The 10327-nt window shown below is 34.0% G+C and overlaps 1 protein-coding gene across 1 annotated transcript in view; it reads right to left on the bottom strand.

Annotated features, from left to right (window-relative positions):
* Positions 1-4524: 4524 nt before the first annotated feature.
* Positions 4525-10327, bottom strand: part of CAPS2 (calcyphosine 2) — a 51313-nt gene continuing 45510 nt past the window's right edge. The window contains exons 16-17 of the mRNA XM_032594012.1: positions 9272-9368; positions 4525-4734 (exon numbers count right to left, since the gene is read on the bottom strand). Coding sequence (XP_032449903.1) covers positions 4559-4734; positions 9272-9368 — 273 coding nt within the window. The 3' untranslated portion in view covers positions 4525-4558. The remainder of the gene's footprint in view (positions 4735-9271; positions 9369-10327) is intronic.

Genomic DNA, 10327 nt, shown 5'->3' on the forward strand with positions numbered 1-10327 from the left:
CCTGGGTGGCTCAGTCAGTGAAACATCCGACTCTTGGTTTCAGCTCAGGTCATGATCTCATGGTTTGTGGGTTCGAGCCCAGGTCGGGCTCTACTGACAGTATGGAGCCTGCTTGGATTCCTTCTCTCTCCCTCTCTCTGCCCTTCCCCAGTTGTGTTCTCTCTTCCTCTCAAAATAAACATTTAAAAAAAATTAAAACCTCATAATCCTGTTTAAAAACTTTAAGTAGCTTAGAATGGCTGGGGGAACAAAGAGAATGAACTGTGGAGAGGGAGATCAGCTTGGGGAGACTAGATTATTTAGGTTATCTGTCATAAGGTGAGGAGTTTGAACTTCTCTTAAAGGTGTGGGATACCATGGAAGAACTTTAATCATGGAAATAAAGTACATTTGAGAAAGATAATTCTAGAAGCAATGTGTAGATGGGTTAAAGTAGGAACGGAGAGGAAGCAGAATTGATGTGGGGCTAATACACATGTAAAGTGGTAAGAGCTTGAGCAAAGGAATAGGCACTGAGAATAGTGAAAGGGATGGATTCAAAAGTAAGAAACCCAAGGACTTGAGACCAAGGAGATACACAAAGCATGAGAAAAATCTACACTGAGAGCTTTGGGCAATTGAAAAGAATAGTGCTACACAGTAAGTATAGTTGATCCTTGAACAATATGGGCTTGTTCTGTGCAGGTCCACTTACGCGCAGATTTTTTTTTTTTTTTTTTGGTTACAGTACTGAAAACAATTTTATTACATATATATGTTTTGTAATATGAAATTTATTGTCAAATTGTTTCCATACAACACCCAGTGCTCATCCCAACAGGTGCCCTCCTCAAGACCCATCACCCACCCCCCATCAACCCTGTTTATTCTCAGTTTTTAAGAGTCTCTTATGGTTTATATATTTTTAATGTTTATTTATTTTTGAGAGAGAGAGAGAGAGAGAGCGCACAAGCAGGGAAGGGGCAGAGAGAGGGGGACAGAGAATCCGAAGCAGGCTCTGCCCTGACAGCAGCTAGCCAGACACAGGGTTCGAACTCATGACCTGAGCCAAAGTCTGACACTCAACCAACTGAGCCACCCAGGGGGCCCAGTACTGAAAATGATTTTAATAACATTTTATTTTCTCTAGCTTACTTTACTGTAATAATGCAGTATACAATACATATAATAAACAAAATATGTATTAGTTGACTATGTTATCGGTAAAGGGTTCTGGTCAACAGGAAGTTATTAGTAGTTACGTTTTGGGGGAGTCAAAAGTTATAGGTGGATTTTCGACTGCACAGGGGATCAGCATCCCTAACCTCTGTCGTTTAAGGGTCAACCACATTATACATGACTGACAGAATGAGGTCACGATCAAATGAACAGTGGCTCCACGATGAGGCACTTATTCTTTATCCTGTGAAGACATCCAAAAAAATGTTCTCCCTAGAAGTTTGTAGAACCATAAAATCAAAATGGAAGGCTATAACAGGAGCTTTTCCTCATTATCAGATACAACACTTCCCCGTCAACCCACTGAATTCTCGTTGCTCTTCTCTTGCGTGGCTTGTTATACAGGTTCGGTTCCTTCTACTTTTTCAAGCATTTTCACTGTAGATTTTTGTCCTTGCTGGCCAACTTAGTGACAACTACAGTTTATCACAGTACATGTTTTATTTATGCAAGGACTATAAACCATAATCTCACATATATACGCATGCTAAATACTGGGCGGTAAGCACAGCCTATTGTATACAATTCTCTCCTGAAGTAACTCACAACTTTGACTGGAAATTCAAAGTAATTAATAAAATGTGTCTTATAGATGTGTCAACACTATGGATTGTTCTAAGTCAATTTACCTGTGCAGAGTCACTGGTTCATTAAGAACATATGTTCATATAGTAAAACATTTAAAACAGGAACATATACTTTTACCTGTAATATACTCTAGGTACTCCAGCATTCTAATGTATATTCTTTCCTAACTAAAATACAGTACTCCTTTTTTTTTCTAAAAAAAATGTGAGTTTTCCCAAAAACTCTGTAAAACTTTATTAATAAGAGTAGAGACACTAAAATGAATATATAGAATTCAATAAACAGTATAGCTATTGAGAAACCAGCTCTATACCACAAACAAGTAAAGACCTTTTAAAGATCTAGAGAATGATGGAATACACTTGATATAAAATGTATGTAACATCACCATAACATATAATTTCATATTTAATATTTTAAAGTTAATCAAGAAATATTTTAGACTCTTGAAGACTGTTAAGAATTTTAAAAGCCAGTTATTATATTGTCCATGTTTGAAAATATAACCATGTAATTAAAAGCTCTCCTATTAGACTGAATACTAAATAACAGATTTTATTACACTGAAATCAGAGAACAATGCAGACAGTAAGGCAAATGCAGAATGATTTATTGGGCCAAGAATTATAATTTAACAAAATATACAGATAACATATTGAATACGTATTCCTTAACCCTACATTGAAATAACAGTGGAAAGTAATAAGAAATTAACTATTCCTAAACTCCTATATAGACAAACTTCTTGCAAACAAACACACATCAGTACTTATATTAAGAGCGTGATGGTTTATTTAAGAGTAAGATGTGACATTAACATGTTAAATCCCAGAAGAATCTTCCCTTTTTTCCCAATATGACAGCCTACACAATACATTTTGTGATTATATTCACAAGATGACCCAACAATGTTAAGAATAGATTTGTTATGAATAAAAAATTATCAATGAAAAACAGTACATGCATATTGAGAACCCACAGAATTAGTCATTTTAATATGAGAACAATTTGTAGGTTTTAAAATGACTATAGTTGGATACATTTTTCTAAGAATAAGAATGCGATTAAGAAATGGTGTTACTATCGAGTTACTATACTTACTATAGACTTATTTCTGCGAAAATGTCTTCCAGCATATTGTTTTAATTACAATAACCTAATGGCGGGGGTGAATTCCAAGGAATAAAGAATTTAGCTAGTGAAAATAGCACTAAAATGTTCTTTCTGATATTTTAGTGGTGAGTTTTAGTACCTACTCGAAAAAGTACTACTTTGAATGTACTGTGTTCCCACACATCACACAACTGATAATGTTGCCAATGGCATAGATGAATAAAATTATATGCCAAAAGTCATATTCTACAACTTATTTTACTCAACACCATTCTTTTCTAATTTATGTTATCATAATATATAACATTTAAAAGTATGAACTTGGAAACAACTGAGTTTTCTCTTCTCTCTGTATTTCCAAGCCGAAGTGAGGAGAAGTGAAGGAAAATTTAGAAAGGATAATTACAACATATTTAATCATTAAATAATATCTATTGAGAAGAAAATGTTTCAGTTGTTTTAGTATAACAAAAGGAGGTGTTTAGAATAACATACATTCATTTTAGGACACAAACATCCTTTTACATTTTGTTAAGAATTAGAAAATTATCCCTTAGTCCATACATGTGATAATGCACTTTTTGAGATCTTTACTTAAAAATCTCAGAAAACATTCCCCCTCCCATTTTACACTGTTTCTAGCTAACTAGTAATTCTGTGTAGGTAAGAAGGATTGCAGTTAAAAATAGAATAAAAGAACGAACAGAGCTGATCACTCAAATAATTACACTGTGCTCAACTGGACCAAAAAAACAAAACAAAACAAAACAAAACAAAAACAGCACATAATTTAGAAGAATTCACAAGACAGGTCAGTGTTTACATAAGCATTTTAGGGGTAAGCCTCCATCATTCTAATAATTTATCTTATGGAAAACATCTACAATCACCGCACAGGGAAAATTTCCCTTGCATATCCGTTAATTCCTTTAACATTTTCATGTTTGAAACAAGCTGAACTATTTGAGGTCTTATAGGCTTTGGGCCCAATTCCAGTCTATCAGATTGAGAGTGTTGGCAATCATGTTTTGGGGAACAGGTAGCAAAAAAAAATGGATGTGTAACGCAGTTACTATATACATGCTCCCATATAGTTTCATGAAGACATAACTTTCCTATGAAGCCTACTTAAAAATAACCTTTAAAATCTATTCAAGATAAGTAATAAATCAAAATGACAGGACTTTACAAACTTAGAGACACTCATACATGCACATGAATATACATATAACTTCATCTATCTTTCTGATTTCTCTTTTCAGACTCAATCTTTTTGAGGAAAAAAAAAAAGTCCTAGAAAAATATATTCCAGTGTTTTACTGTATTTTACAATCACTTCATTCTCTCCTTTAAAATGCTTCGTGCTGGGGCGCCTGGGTGGCGCAGTCGGTTGAGCGTCCGACTTTAGCCAGGTCACGATCTCGCGGTCCGTGAGTTCGAGCCCCGCGTCAGGCTCTGGGCTGATGGCTCAGAGCCTGGAGCCTGTTTCCGATTCTGTGTCTCCCTCTCTCTCTGCCCCTCCCCCGTTCATGCTCTGTCTCTCTCTGTCCCAAAAATAAAATAAACGTTGAAAAAAGAAATTTAAAAAAAAAAAAATCGTTAAAATGCTTCGTGCTGAAGACACATTCATTTTGAAAAACTAAATCCCCCATGGGGTACGTAAGATATTAACAAAATCTTCATCATTTACTATCCCTATACTTAGACCTTCATAGTAATCTTCAAATTCACCATACGACACTTCATCAGACTTGCTGCAGGCATCTTTTAGTGTTTCTAGAAAAGATAATTTGATTTCTTCCTCTGTGGAATGGCCTGTAAAATAGTACTGACTGTGAAACATTCTCCTTAGAAGACTAGTAAAGTGACTGATGATGATAAAGAAATACTTACTCACCTTATGAAATCTCTTCCACAATTTGAAATCTTATGTCAAACTTCCCTCCAATTTATTTAAACATTTTCTTGCATGAATCAGAATTTAATGGTGATGAGTTTAGTACACATTTGAGGCCTCTTTTAAGCCTCTGATACAATGTAATACATATAGGCAAAATAAGAGTCACTAATGTAGACATTCTTCTATTTCTTAATATTTTAGAGGACTTGGCTTTATTTCCATTAGAAACAAGGAAAGAAGAAAACAATTTCCAAGATTTATAGGCTGTTAACGCAGTAATGCAACGTATGAGAAACATCCTTATATTCAGGCATTAGTTATTTTATGAATCCGTTACTCATAATTGCAGCTAGAAAATATTACTGCAAACATAAGATTCAGAGGCCTATGAAAATCTTTGCTGGAAGAACTTTCACTGGATTAAATCACCCTATTTTAAACTCTGCAATTAAGTAGGTTATTTCCACTAGGTTATGTTAAATATGATTAATTTCATTCTATAGGAAGATGCTATTAAGAATGACATAATGTAAAAAAATTATAATTTTTTAGTTTGTCATTTTAAGAGAGAACATAAAATATCTGATTCAGTCTTTTAATTCATTGGCTTTGTTTAATTCATAAAGAGAACAATAAGCTCTTTAAATAAGTAGCTCGGATTGTATTGTGGTCAGTTAAAGGGAAGGAAGCATCTCAGCCACCACCCTCCTCACACAGATCTACTCCCAGGATCCCAGCACCGAACAGGAAAAAAGACATTCATTAAGTTTTTAACAAGAGGAAGTAATAATAAGATGGAAGAAGCTATAGAAGGCGGTCAGGTAATACTCAAAGAAAATAGAGGCCCATATATATAAAGGCAAAAAAGGGTCAGAGAAATCTATGTGACTCTCTAAATCATTCTGAAGTCATGTCGCATTTCAAAATAACACACTTAAATGGGAATACCACCTTGTCTAATGAGGTGGGCAAAATTAGGCAAGAGTTGGATCTTTTTCAAACACCAGAGGTCTCTAATGGACTCGGTAATAATTCATCGTAAAGTGCCTTTCCAACTGAAAGAATGCTTTGGATAAAATGTTTGCTGTCTTTTAAAAACATGCATGCGAGGGGCGCCTGGGTGGCTCTGTCGGCAGAGCATCTGACTCGGTTTCGGCTCAGGTCATGATCTCACAGCTAGTGAGTCCTAGACTCCCATCAGACTCTGCTGACAACACACAGCCTGTTTGGGATTCTGTCTCCCTTTCTCTCTGCCCCTCCCTCATTCTCTCTCTCTCTCTGTCTCTGTCAAAAATAAAGAAATAAAAATAAATAAATAAATATTTAAAAATAAAAACTAAAAACATGCATGAGAAATACAGAACAAGTGATTATTTTATTTTAAACACAGGCTGAATGAACAACGACTAAATAAGTATGTTCTGCAGAAATGGTAATATAAAACAATAAATTGAATTTGTGATTGAATGTTAGTCAAGGATTAAAATTAATCAAGATCTGATCTATATAAAACATATATACCTGTTGGCAGTAGAGATTTCTTCCTTTGTTTACCGTCCGTACTTTAGGATAAATGAGTTTTAACACTTTTTTAAATAAAAACATTATTTTTTTTTAATTTTATAAGTTTTTATTTATTTTGAGAGAGAGAGAGTGTGAGCAGGGGAGGGGCAGAGAGAGAGGGGGAGAGAAAGAATCCCAAGCACAGAGCCCAAAGCAGAGCTCAAACACAAGACCATGAGATCACGACCTGAGCCAAAATCAAGAATCAGATGTTTAACCAATGGAGCCAGCTATGCATCTCAACATTTTTTATTTAAATTTGTGTTTCAAATACTCAAGAATTTTATACTTCCTCTGTACTCCCACCTAGGAAATACATAACTTTTATCACTTGTAACTAACTTCTTTCTCTCCTCTTAGAGACCATCAAGTATTTTAATGAACAATGTTAAGTTCTGTTATCTTCACAAGAAATATATTTGGAATATCTTATTTCTATTAAAGCTGAAAATAGCCTTTTCTAATAAATTATTTATGCAAAGTAAAAAAAGTATTTTCTACAGTTAGATTGTGCTACAAAAGCCTTAATTTAAATGAATTATAAATTGTAAACAATCTATATTCCAGAGATGGGTATGTAAATATATTATAATTTGTAATGATAGACAACAATAAAGGTTTTTTGTTTCTCTTTTTTAAAAAACAGTAATGAGTTTTCCTCTTTTTAAGGCTTTTTATGCCTTGGCTAGATCTTCCTTAATGAGAATGCAAAGACAAGGTATGGAATTTCTTAAATTAACAAAGGCTTACCCAAAAACAAAAACAAAAACAAAACCCTCACCAACAATTCCATGACATCTAACAAAACTAAAGCTACTTAATTAAGATTATTAGAGGGGAAAAAATAAAGAGAAACACAATATAGGGTGTTGAAATCACCTAATTCTGAAATAAGTAAACTATCTTGTTCTTATATTTAGTAAGACTAATTAAAGGAGAAAAGCAGAGAATGACAAAGGTTTAAAGGGAAAGATACGCTAAATCCAATTAAATAATGCTAGAAATTTTCTTATGGCAACTGCAGTTCATTTAAAGTCACTGATAAGTACATTAAACTATTTTGACCTGAAACAGATTATTAGAAATTCTTTTAATATTAGAAAAAGGAAAATTCTAGAATAATAGTATTCTATAGTACTTAATAGTAGATGATCAAAATTATAAATTAGAAAGAAACTATTCATAAAATATAAATTATAAGTGGTCAAAAAATATACATAAATGTGTTTAGCCTTCCAAGTAGCCAGGGAAATGAAAATAAAATTATTTTTAGTCTATCAGATAGGCAAAAATTTGTGGTGTTAGCATGGTAGGAGTGTAACTGAATTCTCCATCCAATGGCAATATAGCCATCTTACAATGCAATGGTATAGCCATCTTACAATGCAATTTGAAAGTATCCATTAATATTTGAAATGCAGATATCCTAAGTCATAAAATTACTCCCTCCACCCTGGAAACAGCAGAAAATGAGCCTATGGAGTCACAAATATGCCTATTCACTTCTTCGTTGTTTAGAAATTAAGTCTACCAATAGCAGACTAGATAGGTAGGTAAATTGTAGTATATTGATTTTTACAAAGAGTAATATACAACAAATAAAAATAAGGTGGATCAATGGGATTAATATGGAAAGAGCTCCAAAAGGTATTTTTGAGCATAAAAAGTAAATTACATAGCAATGTGTTTAGTGTACCTTTCATGTTAAAAGAAAGAAAAATCTTCAAGAAGTATTAGATCTTTATAGTACATATACATATTCATACAAAATTCATGGAGTAAGTATTGAAATGTATATATATTAAATGACAATAACTGTTACCTCTATAGAGGAAAGTATAATGAAAAGAGGAGAGTTACTATGGCCAAATGCTTTCATTATAATAAGAATTCATTTATAAATCAGTTATGTAAAAATTAATGTCTGAAGAAATATAGTAGGCAATACATCTCTAAAATTACAGATGTTCCTTGACTTATGATAAAGTTATGTCTGATAAACCAATCAGTTGTAAATTGAAATGGTCCTAAGATGAAAATGCATTTAATTCACCTAATCTACTGAACATCATAGCTTGGCCTAGCCTACCTTACACGTGCTCAGAACACTTACATTAGCCTACAGCTGGGTAAAATCACCTGATGTCTATTTTATAATCTAGTTGAATATCTCATGTAATTGACCGAATACTGTACTGAAAGCTAATGGCTGGAAGCGTGTGGGTTGCTGACCCTCTCAATCGCATGGCGGACTGGGAGCTACAGCTTGTCGCCCCCGCACGACAGCAGCAGAGAGTACCGTACAACACGGCGTTAGCCAGGGGAAAAGATCAAAATCCAAAATTTGAAGTAGTTTCTACTAAACAGTTAATGTTTTCACACTATCATGAAGTCAGAATACCGTTAAAGTTGAACCATCCGAAGTAGGGGACCACCTGGATGTATGCATGTATTTTCTAGATGCTCAAATTTTGACAAACATATGAATGCTCATTACATGTATACCTCCATTCCTAGAGAAAGACGTTCACTTTCTGCCTTAAATCTTCAAGTGTAAGCACATACAGTAAAACCAACTCAGAGAACTTGCACATGTAATTATCTGTCCTCTAAATCTATCCTGTTCCAACTCAGATTCCTCGCCATCTCCTCAGTAAGAAATAAAAGTTCAATCTCAGTTTATGAATATCAAAGAAAAAAATAAGACAATAGACCTATGAATTTTTAAAGGAAGGCCAAATGACTCTTATGTTTCTGGTTTAAAAAATAATTGTTTATTTCCTCCCTTAATAGCCTCAAGTCCACACTGTAAGTTAATACGATTTAAAGATATTACTTTTATTAACTAACATTTTAGAAATGTAATGCATCTTGACTCATAATAATTACCTGAAATTACTTGAGGATGCTTCTTTGCACAATAACATTTTCTTATGTCTATAATAGGCACACAGCCAGTTTTGTTGAAATCCAGTTTCATAAAGACCTAAATAAAGAGAGATGTTATTTTTTTTTCTATAAACTCATTAGACATGAGAATCTAACTCCCTATTCTGAAGAAGGTTATTTATGATCTCTAAACAAGCCAGTTTAAAAGTACTAAACTGGTATATGAAGGAAGCATCATGAATCCAGGAAGATATTAGAGCAAGATGTTAGGTAACCTACACTGGAGTATTATTTCTACCACTTCCTGGAACCCTGACCTTGAAAAAGTAACCTTACCTCTGTTGCACTGGCTTTCCTCTCACACTTTAGAGTTGAGTAAAAGACCTTTCTGGTAACTTCCTGCTCTAGAATTTACAGGAAACTGATAAATGGCCAAGACAAATTACTTTGATTCAAAAAGTGAACATGTAAATATTCACCACTAAAATCAATGAAAAATTGCAATACTTTTTAAATGGCCTGTGTTACTCTATTTCCTAAAATGTAACACTACCTTTTGATATGCCAGTTGTTTTATTGCTCCTCTAACTCAATACAATTTTTAGCATCATAAAATAAAAAATATTTTATGGAGGAGTGGGTATATAGAAACACAAAACCAACTCAAAACAACAGCCCACATTTGCAAGAGTCAAAACTGGAATCAAGTTTGTTTATTCACAATAATGTGTTCACAGAAATATGGCACCTGTAATGGGCTGAACTATGTCCTACCCCAATTCATGTGTTGAAGCCCTAGCCCACCCTGTACCTCAGAATGTGACTGCTATTTGGAGATGGGGCCTTTAAAGAAGTAATTAAGTTAAAATGAAATCATTAGGGTGGGCCCTAATCCAGTATAACTGGTGTCTACATAAGAAGAGGAGATTAGGACACAGACAACCAGACTGAGGATTTGAGCACATAAAGAAAAGACAGCAAATCACAAGTCAAGGAGAGAGGCCTCAGGAGAGGCCAAACCTGCTGACACCTTGATCTTGGACTCCTAGTCTCCAG

Source organism: Lynx canadensis, chromosome B4 (assembly GCF_007474595.2).
Source record: "Lynx canadensis isolate LIC74 chromosome B4, mLynCan4.pri.v2, whole genome shotgun sequence".
NCBI lineage: Eukaryota > Metazoa > Chordata > Mammalia > Carnivora > Felidae > Lynx > Lynx canadensis.